Source organism: Erythrolamprus reginae, chromosome 8 (assembly GCF_031021105.1).
Source record: "Erythrolamprus reginae isolate rEryReg1 chromosome 8, rEryReg1.hap1, whole genome shotgun sequence".
Classification (NCBI taxonomy): Eukaryota; Metazoa; Chordata; class Lepidosauria; order Squamata; family Dipsadidae; genus Erythrolamprus; species Erythrolamprus reginae.
In genome coordinates this window covers 19,983,699-19,997,594 of record NC_091957.1, presented here as the reverse complement: position 1 = coordinate 19,997,594, position 13,896 = coordinate 19,983,699, and the positions used below count along the sequence as shown (strand labels likewise).

The 13,896-nt window shown below is 42.7% G+C and overlaps 1 protein-coding gene across 2 annotated transcripts in view; it reads left to right on the top strand.

Moving 5' to 3' along the window:
* MMP23B (matrix metallopeptidase 23B) overlaps positions 1-13,896 on the top strand; it is a 28,048-nt gene that overhangs the window by 7,506 nt on the left and 6,646 nt on the right. For both annotated transcript variants that reach the window (XM_070759189.1, XM_070759190.1), the window contains exons 3-4: positions 4,220-4,359; positions 8,416-8,583. In XM_070759189.1, coding sequence (XP_070615290.1) covers positions 4,220-4,359; positions 8,416-8,583 — 308 coding nt within the window. The remainder of the gene's footprint in view (positions 1-4,219; positions 4,360-8,415; positions 8,584-13,896) is intronic.

Genomic DNA, 13,896 nt, shown 5'->3' with positions numbered 1-13,896 from the left:
AATAAAGAATATCAAGAACCAATACAATCAAGGATAGCGAGGAGGAAGCAACTAGAATTAAAATTTTAGGTGGCTTTTTTTTTTCCTGAGTCAAGAGCACAACTATGGCAAATTCACCCAAATTTAAACCAAGGATGTATAATTTTCTTCAGGTTATTCTGGACCACAGTGATGGGCAAAAATGAACAGGCCCATTGAAGCGAATTGGGGGGTTTAAGATGGAGGGGGGGAGGCAGTGTTCCCTCTAATTTTTTTGGGGGGTGGGCGGAAAAGTATAGTGTCTGAGCGGCAGTCCCTTCGGGACTGGGTGGCACAGAATAAATAAATAAACAAACAAACAAAAAACCCACCCTGTTTTGCCTCAGAGAACTTCAAAATAAAATACTGTACTGTGTGTCTATAACAGTGAGCCCATAATAGGGCAACTCTATCAATATCAAAATGCCACTTAAATAGTTGAGCTAGTTTCAAACTAGATTTTGATTTTCTTTCTCTCTTCCTTACTCCCATTCTTTTTCTTTTTCTTTTCCTTCCTCTCTTTTTTCTATCTGTTTCTCTCTCTTCCTCTCTCTCTCCTTCCCTCTCACTCTTTCCCTCTCGGCTTCTGGGCAGGTTTGGAAAACTCTGAGTTGATGATGATTTTTAAGTGAGCGATTGCTCACTGCTCAGCTTAGAGGGAACTATGGGGGGAGGTGTAATTTAGAATTTAACTTCATTCAAATCAATACAGATAAAACAATCGCGACCCACGGATGTCACATTTCTCGCCTCCTCACGCTCAGAATTATACCCTTCGTTTTGAGAGTTAAATTTCCGAACCCGAAATAAATGCACGTTATCTCCGTTCGTTAAACAAATGGACGGTTAATCAAACCATTGTTTTCTTGAGAGAAATCTTACGCAGACACCCAAATTGAGTGGCTTTGTAAGTCTCCAAAAAGTCTGGATTTTTTTCTTTAAAAAAAAAATTCTTTTGAACTGTCCGTATGATGTCATGAAATACATGTCCCATAAATCATTCCATTCCATCTCTTATTTTGTTGTATTTGTACATCAGGCTACCAAGAAAAAAAACACCCCACCCCAAAAATTATTTTTTTGCACACTTTCTAAAATAAATAAACTCAACACCCGAATCAAACTTAAACGGCCTTTGTGCCTTTCCCTTAGTAATATGCATTTTACTCCATATATTCCCCCTTTGAAAACTCTGTCTCCTTTTTTTAAAAAAATAATGAAACTGCAAAACAGCATTGCACAACTCTAAAAAATGAATTTTGCCTCGGGAAGTGCCAAAATGGAGATGGCTGGATAAAAATTTGGACCAACACCATTTATTTATCTGGGAGGACAAAGATTTCTTTGCATGCAGAGATCAACAGATTCAAAGGGAAAAAATGATCTCTGTTTGGAATTATAATAGGCTAAGATTTGACGGACTTTGGAATTCATTTTTCCTCTTTTATTTTTTGGAAATTCATGCTTGCCCACTTGCGAAATGGAAAGGCAGGAAATGAAATCCAACCTCTCGAAAGGTTAGAACGAAAGAAGACGTTAATTTTTTCTTTTGCACGCTTGGAACAAAGCAACAACTTTGAAGCTGGTGCAGAAACAGCTGCAGGCAACATAATTGTTGGCATTTCTGACCATCTTGAAGCTCCAGGAACAACTGTGACAACACACTGCCTCTTTTTTGATGCCTGGCAGGAAACTGCCAAGTTTTTTTTTAAAAAAAGAGGATTTTTTTTGGCCCTGCCAGGCAAAACCTTGCCAAAGTCAAGACTGGCAGAGGGAGGCCCTGTTGGCCACGGCAAACCTCATGCATGGCTTGTGTTTTCCTTCAATAAGGTTTGGCTCATATTTGGCTGAGAAATATATATATATATATATACACACACACACACACACACACACACACACACACAGTGGAACCTCTACTTACGAACTTAATTCGTTCCGTGAACAGGTTCTTAAGTGCAAAAGTTTGTAAGAAGCAATTTTTCCCACAGGAATCAATGTAAAAGCAAATAATGTGTGCGATTGGTGAAACCACAGGGAGGGTGGAGGCCCTGTTTCCTCCCAGGAGATTCCTAGAGAGGCTCCACAGAGGCTTCTCCCTGCCTTTTCTGGCCCTGTTTCCTCCCAGGAGATTCCTAGAGAGGCTCCACAGAGGCTTCTCCCTGCCTTTTCTGGCCCTGTTTCCTCCGCGGAGATTCCTAGAGAGGCACCACAGAGGCTTCTCCCTGCCTTTTCTGGCCCTGTTTCCTCCCCGGAGATTCCTAGAGAGGCACCACAGAGGCTTCTCCCTGCCTTTTCTGGCCCTGTTTCCTCCCAGGAGATTCCTAGAGAGGCTCCACAGAGGCTTCTCCCTGCCTTTTCTGGCCCTGTTTCCTCCGCGGAGATTCCTAGAGGCCCCACAGAGGCTTCTCCCTGCCTTTTCTGGCCCTGTTTCATCCCCGGAGATTCCTAGAGAGGCACCACAGAGGCTTCTCCCTGCCTTTTCTGGCCCTGTTTCCTCCCGGGAGATTCCTAGAGAGGCCCCACAGAGGCTTCTCCCCGCCTTTTCCGGCCCTGTTTCCTCCCAGGAGATTCCTAGAGAGGACCCACAGAGGCTTCTCCCTGCCCTTTCCGGTTACATTTTCAGAAGCTCAGGTTTGTAAGTGGAAAATGGTTCTTGAGAAAAGGCAAAAAAATCTTGAACACCCGGTTCTTATCTAAAAAAGTTCGTAAGTAGAGGTGTTCGTAGGTAGAGGTACCACTGTATACCCTTCTCTGTCCTCTTTTACGCCGATGTTTGATGTGTCTCGTTTTACAAACAAATATACAAATACCTGTGTTTTTATTCCAAGCCTTAATCGGAGAAAGATGCTCCTTGTAGAACTTTGTTCTTTCTCTGCGTCAGCTGTTGGTCTCCACGGGTGCTGAGAGAGAGAGAGAAGAAAAACAGAGCTGTAAGGATTGTCCCAATGAAATACAAACACACCGTTCGTGCTGTGTGATAATTTTGTGATTCAGCCCATTAGGAAAAACAAAAGATCCTCCACTAAGAACTAAGGGAGGCACATTATTTCTACTACAATATTTTATTTGGCCGAATGTGATCAAGACACACAAGGAATTTGTCTCTGGTGAAGAAGCTCTCGGTATACACGCAAAGCAACAGAGTAATAATAATTATATTAATGATACCGATAAGAGGAGGTAGTAGAGATGATGAGAAGGATAATAATACTGCTACAGCCATACAACATGGATAAATATTGTTCCGTCCTAGCGATCAGCCCTCCCCAAGAGGTAGGTCCACACACACACAGATTTGACAAGATTTAAGCAAGTCATTTCTAATCGTTTGGTAGCAAGGAGGGTTAAAAGACATCAACAAAGCCAGAGTTAAGTCCGTTCGTCACAGCTGCTTGTTAGAGTCTCAAGCAATAATGTAAACTCCACAATAGTCTCTCTTTGATCTCAGATCCCTAATTTACATGACTCACTCTGAGTTGGCAGGAAGCCTGGAGATACAGATTTCACCTTCTTAGTTTGTAATTCACATAAATAATCCAAGAGTCAAATCCAAGAGTCATCGTTCACATTTGAAAGTTGACTTCCGCAATAGCTCATCACAACTAACCATTAAATAGCCAAAAGGCGCGGCCAAGTGTTCCATAGATCTATTCAAGCAGAAACCTCCTCCTGTTCAGCCACTCATGCCTTCTGACACTTCTGAAAACTCTGGCATCAAGAAGACACTCTTAGTCTTCTCCTGAGCTTTCAGCCTCTAACCCCACATCCTCTCCAACCTCCTCACTATCAGACTTGAGTGCCAATTACACGGGTCTAGGATACCAACCCACATCCATCTCTCGATCCTCAGAATCTGTAATCAGCTGTGCAGGATACGGATGGGCCACAACAAATATTAGATGGTTCTGTGGGAATTTGGTACTCAGCAGAGTGATGGGATAAGGGACCATTTGTCTCTAATGGTACAAATTCCTGCTTGACCAGGGGTTTAGATTAGAAGACCTCCAAGGTCCCTTACAATGCTGCTATTCTGATTCTGATTAAATAGATCCAACGCATGTTCTTGTCCATTTCCTAAAAAGAGTCAACTTTTTATAGCCTAACCCCAAATTCCTGGCTGGTCCTCAGCCAAAGTCAAACCTAGGCAGGAATCAATTGTGAACTGATTTCTTGGTTTATTTTTGTGTTTCCCCTGCAGAATTCTGTCTTTTCCCAAAAATCTGATTGGCAAAAGCCAGACCAGGAAAGGACTGACTGCAGCATTCCGTATGTGGAGCGACGTCTCCCCGTTCACCTTTCGCGAAGTGCCAGTGAGCGCCTCCAGCGACCTCACAATAGGTAAGTACCTTTACCCAGCTGATTTTCGCTTCCAACGGAAGCATCCTTAAATTACCGCTCTGTATTACAGGCCGTCCTTGACTTATAACCTTTTGTTTAATGACTGAAGTTGTAATGGCGGTGAAAAAAGTGACATGACTGTTTAACATCACTTATCGTCCAATTGCGGCATCCCTGTGGCCATGTGATCAAAATTCAGATCCTTGGCAACTAGTTCGTATTTACAACAGTTTGGGATTACATTCTCCCGAACCTCCGATGAACAGTCAACGGGGAAGCCCAGATTCATTTAACAAACGTGTGACTGCAGGGATTCATTTAACAACGGTGACATGATAAGATCGTAAAATGGGGCAAAGCTGGCTTTGTGACTGTCTTGCTTAGCAACAGAAATGTTCGGCTCAACTGTGGTAGTTAAGTCAAGGACCGCCTGTAATACAACGTGACAAGAAGTAACAAAGATTAAGGATGCAATGATTAAGGATGATTAAGGAATAAGAGATGCGGTGGCGCAGTGGTTAGAGGGCAGTACTGCAGGCTACTTCTGCTGACTGCCGTCTGTCTGCAATTTGGCAGTTCAAATCTCACCAGGCTCAAGGGTGACTCAGCCTTCCGTCCTTCCGAGGTGGGTAAAATGAGGACCCAGATGGTTTGGGGGCAATATGTTGATTCTGTAAAGTGCTTAGAGAAGGCTGTGAAGTAGTAAATAAGTCTACGTACTAGTGTAAATGGAGGAGAGGAAAAGAAAGGAGAGGAAAGAAAAGGAAGAAAGAATGAGACAGAGGGAGGAGGAAGGAAGGATGGTAAAAGGAAAGGAAAGGAAGAAAGAATGAGATAGAGGGAGGAGGAAGGAAGGATGGTAGAAGGAAAGGAAAGGAAAGGAAGAAAGAATGAGACAGAGGGAGGAGGAAGGAAGGATGGTAGAAGGAAAGGAAAGGAAGAAAGAATGAGACAGAGGGAGGAGGAAGGAAGGATGGTAGAAGGAAAGGAAAGGAAGAAAGAATGAGACAGAGGGAGGAGGAAGGAAGGATGGTAGAAGGAAAGGAAAGGAAGAAAGAATGAGACAGAGGGAGGAGGAAGGAAGGATGGTAGAAGGAAAGGAAAGGAAGAAAGAATGAGACAGAGGGAGGAGGAAGGAAGGATCGTAGAAGGAAAGGAAAGGAAGAAAGAATGAGACAGAGGGAGGAGGAAGGAAGGATGGTAGAAGGAAAGGAAAGGAAGAAAGAATGAGACAGAGGGAGGAGGAAGGAAGGATGGTAGAAGGAAAGGAAAGGAAGAAAGAATGAGACAGAGGGAGGAGGAAGGAAGGATGGTAGAAGGAAAGGAAAGGAAAAAAGAATGAGACAGAGGGAGGAGGAAGGAAGGATGGTAGAAGGAAAGGAAAGGAAAAAAGAATGAGACAGAGGGAGGAGGAAGGAAGGATGGTAGAAGGAAAGGAAAGGAAGAAAGAATAAGACAGAGGGAGGAGGAAGGAAGGATGGTAGAAGGAAAGGAAAGGAAGAAAGAATGAGACAGAGGGAGGAGGAAGGAAGGATGGCAGAAGGAAAGGAAAGGAAAGGAAGAAAGAATGAGACAGAGGGAGGAGGGAGGGAGGATGGTAGAAGGAAAGGAAAGAAGGAAAGGAAAGGAGAGGAGAGGAAAGAAAGGAAGATGAAGAAAAGGAAGGAAGGAAGAAAAGGAAGCAAGCCATGGTGGCGCAGTGGCTAGGAGTGCAGCACTGCAGGTTACTTCTCCCAACTGCCGGCTGCTTGCAATTTGGCAGTTCGAATCTCACCAAGCTCAAGGTTGACTCAGCCTTCCGTCCTTCCAAGGTGGGTAAAATGAGGACACAGATGGTTGGGGGGCAAGAGGCTGACCCTGAATACCGCTTAGAGAAGGCTGTAAAGCTTTAAGTCTTAAGTGCTAGTGGTTTGCAGGATGCTAAGAATGAAACCAAGAATGGCTGACTGAAAAGCCTAAAAACCCCACCCTTTATAAAAGTCTAATTTCTAAGGCTTATCTTAGTCTCAGTTCCCCAGCAAGACCCACATTTTCTCGAAACGTTCATTCACTTGCCACGTCTGGCTACTTGATTGTCAGTGGCCACAGATGACTAAGGGAGAAATACCTTTCGCAACAAATCTTCTGTTAGTTTCCATCCTCAAATCAGAGGGCTACACTGCAACATCTGGAAAACACAAGGTCATTGATTGGCTGAACAATCCTTCCAGATGGGGGGGGCGCGGGGGAGAGAGAAATAGCTTAGCCCTGACCAGATCATGCCGTTCTATCTCTGCATGTCACTAAATTGAAAACAGAACATTTTAGTTTGGCTGGGAGCAAAAGAATCCGGAGGGAGTTGCAAAGATATCGTTTTTTGAGGTCTCGAAGCTGGCTGGGTGCTACGTTGAAATGAGAAGATTAAAAATAAAATGTTTGGGCTTAATACAAGATTTCCAAAATGGGTTTGCTTTGGATTTAACTTTGCACAAGAAGCAGGGCGAGGATCCCATTCTAAAAATCGAAGTATAGGTGGGGCCAGGACTACCGTAAAAATAATAATGGTATTTTATTTATTTTTATTTATTTGTTTTGTCAAGTACGTATTTAGAATAGATAGAATTCTTTATCCATCAAATTGCGATTGGACATACAAGGAATTTGTCTTTGGTGCATATGCTCTCAGTGTACATAAAAGAAAAGATACATTTGTCAAGAATCGTGTGGTACAACTCTTAATGATTGCCATACGGGGTCAAATAAGCCAGTGATTTTCAACCTTTTTTGAGCTGCGGCACATTTTTTACATATACAAAATCATGGGGCACATTGAGGGGGGGGACAGTGGGGGGGCTAAAAAAAGTTTGGACAAAAAATTATATCTCTCTCTTCCTCCCTTTCGCTCTATTTCTCTCCCTCTTTCTCTCTCTTCCTTTCTTCCCCTATCTGTCCATCCCTCTTTCTTTCTCCCTTCCTTCCTCTCTTTTTTGCTCTCTTTCTATCTCTCCCTCCTTCCCTGCCTCTCTTTCTCTTGTTTTCTCTCTCTCTCTCTTGCTTTCTTTCTCTCTCTCTCTCTCGCTTTCTTTCTCTCTCTCTTTCTCTCTTGCTTTCTTTCTCTCTCTCTTTCTCTCTTGCTTTCTCTCTCTCTCTTTCTCTCTCTCTTGCTTTCTTTCTCTCTCTCTCTCTTGCTTTCTTTCTCTCTCTCCTTCTCTCTTTCTCTCTTGCTTTCTTTCTCTCTCTCTCTCTCTTTTGCTTTCTTTCTTTCTCTTGCTGAGCTTTGCGGCACACCTGACCATGTCTCGCGGCACACTAGTGTGCCACGGCACACTGGTTGAAAAACACTGAAATAAGCAATGAGGAAACAATCATTATTAATAAAAATCTTAAGGATACAAGCAACAAGTTACAGTCATACATTCATAAGTGGGAGGAAATGGGTGATAGGAACAATGATAGTATACAAAGTAGTATACAAAGATACAACAATGTTTATATACACAATATTGGTATCTGAATATTGGTACTAATAATAGAGAAACAATTAGACATATTTAATTGGAATTTAAAGCACTTTGCATGCTTTTAATTCCAATTAAATATGGCCCCAGGAGGATGGATGTGTGTGAGAATTTCCCTTGCTGGTTGCAAGTTAGACTCTGACATTCATTGATGGACAGGGTTTGGACAAATTTGAGGCATAGCGTTGGGAAGTCACAGGTTCTCCCCAGTTTTTAAGGGTTGGTACAATAAGTGTGTTTAGTCTGGTGGATTTTTGCAGATGTGTTAAATGAATGCAGTGTTTTTCTCAACCTTGGTAACTTTTAAAATGTGTGGATTTAAAACTCCCAGAATTCCCCGGCCATTCCTCATGGCTGGGAAATTCTGGGAGTTGAAGTCCACGCACCTTTAAAGTTACAACGGTTGAGAAAACAATGCAGGAACAGCTGTAAAATTTAAAAGTAAAACTTGGGAAGGCCAAGGGAAGAAACACAAACTAGCTAGGATACTCCTGGTTTGTAGACGTGAAATGATCTCTCTCTTTTTTTAACCCCTCTTTCTTCCCGCCCTACCTGCCAGGTTTCTACCCCATCGATCACACCGATTGTATGGAATCGCAAATCCACCACTGTTTCGATGGAATCACGGGCGAGTTAGCCCACGCTTTTTTCCCGCAAACGGGAGAGATTCATTTTGACGATCACGAATACTGGATTGTTGGGGACACTCGGTTCAGCTGGAAAAAGGGTAAGTGGGCTGGAGTCAAAGATCCCAGGATCTTAAGTTATAAAGGAAAAAAAGAACTGAGAGATGGGAAGGAAAAATTGAGTTGAACAGAATAGAAATGAGGTTCGTTGATAAAAGATTGGTGGAAAGAGTACAATGGAGGGGGGGGGGGATCCGCTATAAATCCAATAGAAATTAAGAGATCCTGGAACCAGATGAAAGGAAATTTTAAAAAAGAACCTGTTGCAAAATTTAAAAATATTAGATTTGACACCCTTGAATCATCGAAAGATGAAAGAAGATAAAGACTAATTTGGCTTTAGATATTTGGTCCCAAGCTGTAAAAAAAAAGGCTTGACTAAGCAAAATGAAATTCTTTCCCCAAACCATGGTTGGGTTATTAGCAAGAAAAAGATGAATACAAATTAGTCTTTGAATTATGACAACTGAGATATTGATAAAGATATTGATAAAATTGAACGGGTCCAAAGACGGGCTACAAGAATGGTGGAAGGTCTTAACCATCAAACTGATCAGGAAAGACTTCATGAACTCAACCTGTATAGTCTGGAGGACAGAAGGGAAAGGGGGGGACATGATCGAAACATTTAAATATATTAAAGGGTTAAATAAGGTTCAGGAGGGAAGTGTTTTTAATAGGAAAGTGAACACAAGGACAAGGGGGGCACACTCTGAGGTTAGTTGGGGGAAAGATCAGAAGCAATGTGAGAAAATATTATTTTACTGAAAGAGTAGTAGATGCTTGGAACAAACTTCCAGCAGACGTGGTTGGTAAATCCACAGGAACTGAATTTAAACATGTCTGGGATAAACATATATCCATCCTAAGATAAAATTCAGGAAATAGTATAAGGGCAGACTCGATGGACCAGGAGGTCTTTTTCTGCCCTCAATCTTCTATGTTTCTCTATGTTCATATCCATAATTCGTTGCTCATTGAAAAAGGTATTCAGTGAATTTAGTCCCACGGCTGTTAAGTGAATCTGGTTTCTTTGCTTGTCAGAAGGTCGCACAAGTGGATCGCGTGATTGCAGGATGCTGCGACAGTCATATATATGAGTCAAGTGTCCGAATGTCAATCACGCGACTGTGAGGCTGCTGCAGTAGTCATAAGTGTGAAAAATGGTCATAAGTCACTTTTTTTCAGTGTCGTAACTGCTCTGTTGCGTTCCTCCGGGTTGCTCTCCCAGCCTGTCAGATTTCGCCATTCCGATGCCTTTCAAATAAAGACTTTGCTCCCTGGAATGTTGCCGGTAAAAATATTTCTGGCAGCTGAAACTGAAGTTTTTGCTTGAAACTGTTGCCTGCTGGCTGAGACCCAAAAGCAGGCTGAGCGTTATCGAGCATTTGTCATGCTCTCTTTCGCATCCGAAAAACAAAGCTGTTTACATTTTTCTCCATCTGGGTGATGGCTTTTGTTCTGTAGACTTTGCAGGAGCTCAGCGGCCGATGTTATTTTTTTAAAAAAAAGTTCCATAAAATGCTAAACATATGGCCCGTTGGGTCCAGATGAGCCTTTCCTCATTAAGTATTTTTCAAGAACATAGAAACATAGAAGATTGACGGCAGAAAAAGACCTCCTGGTCCATCTCGTCTGCCCTTATACTATTTCCTGTATTTTATCTTAGGATGGATATGGGTTTATCCCAGGCATGTTTCAATTCAGTTCCTGTGGATTTACCAACCATGTCCCCTGGAAGTTTGTTCCAAGTATCTACTAACTCTTTCAGTCAAATAATATTTCCTCACGTTGCTTTTTATCTTTCTCCCAACTAACCTCAGATTGTGCCCCCTTGTTCTTGGGTTCACTTTGCTATTAAAAACACTTTCCTCCTGAACCTTATTTAACTCTTTCACATATTTAAATGTTTTGATCATGCGCCCCCTTTTTCTTCTGTCCTCCAGACTATACAGATGGAGTTCATGAAGTCTTTCCTGATAAGTTTGATGCTTAAGACTTTCCACCATTTTTGTAGCCCGTCTTTGGACCCGTTCAATTTGATCAATATCTTTTTGTAGGTGAGGTCTCCAGAACTGGACACAGTATTCCAAATGTGGTCTCACCAGCGCTCTATACAGCGGGATCACAATCTCCCTCTTCCTCCTTGTTATACCCTTAGCTATGCAGCCAAGCATTCTACTTGCTTTCCCTACCGCCTGACCACACTCTTCACCCATTTTGAGACCGTCAGAAATTACTACCCCTAAATCCTTCTCTTCTGAAGTTTTTGCTAACACAGAACTGAAAATACAATACTCAAATTGAGGATTCCTTTTCCCAAGTGCATTATTTTACATTTTGAAACATTAAACTGCAGTTTCCATTGTTTGACCACTTATCTAGTAAAGCTAAATCATTTGCAATATTATAGAAACCTCAAGGAATATCAACCCTATTTATTATTTATTTATTTATTTATTAGTTGGACTTTTATGCCGCCCCTCTCCGAAGACTCGGGGCGGCTCACAACAAGTAAAAACAGTCACAACAATCCAATTAATTAAAATATTTAACGATTTAAGAAAACCCCATGTAATAGCAAACACACACACAAGCATACCATGTATAATTAACATGCCCAGGGGAGATGTTTAGTTTCCCCATGCCTGATGGCAAAGGTGAGTCTTAAGGAGTTTTCGGAAGGCAGGAAGAGTAGGGGCAGTTCTAATCTCCGGGGGGAGTTGGTTCCAGAGAGCCGGCGCCGCCACAGAGAAGGCTCTTCCCCTGGGACCCGCCAACCGGCATTGTTTAGTTGACGGGACCCCGAGAAGGCCCAATCTGTGGGACCTAATCGGTCGCTGGGATTCGTGCGGCAGGAGGCGGTCTCGGAGATATTCTGGTCCGATGCCATGAAGGGCTTTAAAGGTCATAACCAACACTTTGAATTGTGACCGGAAATTGATCGGCAGCCAATGCAGACTGCGGAGTGATGGTGAAACATGGGCGTACCTAGGTAAGCCCATGACTGCTCTCGCAGCTGCATTCTGCACGATCTGAAGTTTCCGAACACTTTTCAAAGGTAGCCCCATGTAGAGAGCATTACAGTAGTCGAACCTCGAGGTGATGAGGGCATGAGTGACTGTGAGCAATGAGTCCCGGTCCAGATAGGGCCGCAACTGGTGCACCAGGCGAACCTGGGCAAACGCCCCCCTCGCCACAGCTGAGAGATGGTTTTCTAATGTGAGCTGTGGATCGAGGAGGACGCCCAAGTTGCGGACCCTCTCTGAGGGGGTCAATAATTCCCCCCCCAGGGTAATGGACGGACATTGCACACTTTATAGAGTCATCAGCAAATAGGCGAACCTTCCCTACCAAACCTTCGCCTATGTCACTCACAAACATATTAAAAAGAATAGGAAAAAAGAGTGCTTCTCTTAAAGAGTCTGTCATATCTCTGTATGAGCCCCTGTTCTGGGCCTGTTTCTGCAGAGAGCGGGATTTGAAAATAGCAAATCAGAGTTCCTGGATGATCCAACGTTTGCCTAATGGTATAAATAATCTTCACTCCAAGGAGAGTTATTACCAGCAAGATGCAGCATGCAGAGGTTTCTGGAATCTTCAATTTGTGATCTGGATACCTGATGCCCCATTTGGGAAGAATATAGCAGAAAAATTTGCTGCTCTTTGTTTCAAGATGCAAGTGTGCCAGGAGCTAATTTAAAATAAGAAACAACCATTTAATTCAAATGGTTAATGAGCCCATCAAATAGGGATAAATCAAACATTTTGATTTATCAGGGCTTTGTCGAAAAGATCTGGGACTTCCCTAATGTTGAATATTATTTTGCCACCGTCCTGTTTTTAACAATCTCTCTTAAGGATTGCCAAACTCACACAGCCTAGGCTGAAAACAGGAGACAAAATTATTCGCTCATAAAACTAATCTCAAAACTTTGCAAAGGGATGTTGGGATTTATTCGGATCAGGAAACGGACATTTTTTTTTTACAACGGCAAAATCCCTGGCGGCAGCTGTACTGTCTCCAAGACAAGGAAAATCTGTTATTTCCTCTCTCTTTTTTCTGCTCCAAACATCCAAGAATTTAACCTTCTCGAGACAAGTTTGCAAGCACTTCCTATTGAAGAAGACCAAGCGACACAAAAGACCGAGAATTTTTGCATTACTAAATTTCGAGACAGCTGCAGCTGGAGTCAAGACCGGGTTGCATTTTTGAGGCTTCGGTCTATTTATTTACTTATTTTTAAATGAAAAAAAAAAATACATCCTTGGGGCTGGATGAGAAAGGAACGTTAATCCAGGACACGGAGTAATACAATGCAAGAGCAGCTGAATCAATTCTATTGCTACCGCCTCTTCTGTTTTAAATTAAGGAAAGGGTTTGGGAGATTTGCTCAGGGGCTTGAAGGAAAGAAATCTTCTAACCTCCAAAACATCTTGTGTTTCAAGAAAAGAATGAGCTGGAAAGTGAATTCTCCAACCATTTGGGAATCCTGCCCTTTTGCAGAGCGGAGAAGAGTTGCAAAATGACAGGATCAAAAGGCAGGTATTGGCTGCGGCGGCGTTATAACCAAAGTGAGGGTAGTCCTCCGGAGTCCAAAATTTTAGCTGCTTAAGCGAGACAGTTCTTAAGGGAGCTTTGCTCCTTCCTCGCCACAGGGGTTATGTGACTGGCTGCGGTCATTAATGAGGAACACGGTGTCAGAAAAGGGGATCACGTGACCAAGGGACGCTAAGCAGGTCGTAAATGCAAGTTGGTTGCCAGGCATCTGAATTCTGATCACATGACCATAGGGACAATGTGACGGTTAAATGTGAAAAACAGTCAATTTTTTCAGCGCAGCTGGTCACTAAGTGAATTGTTAAGAAATTGAGGGCTGTGATTATATTTTATTTTTTCAACATCTGTCGATTTGGAAAAACCAAACCACGACAGTGCACGAAACAAACTTAATCCTTCCTGTTCCTGGCGGGAGTGGGTGGGTGGGTTGGTTAATCCTGAAGCATCCTGAATTGGTCCAAATATCTTTTATAATACAATGGTACCTCTACCTACAAACGCCACTACTTACGAACTTTTCTAGATAAGAACTGGGTGTTCAAGATTTTTTTGCCTCTTCTCAAGAACCATTTTCCACTTACAAACCCGAGTCTCCAAAACTGTGACTGGAAAAGGCAGGGAGATGCCTCCGTGGGGCCTCTCTAGGAATCTCAAGAGGAAACAGGGCCGGAAAAAGCGGGAAGAAGCCTCCATGGGGCCTCTCTAGGAATCTCCTTGGAGGAAATAGTGCCTCCACCCTCCCTGAGGTTTCCCCAATCACATGCATTATTTACTTTTACATGGGAAAAATTGC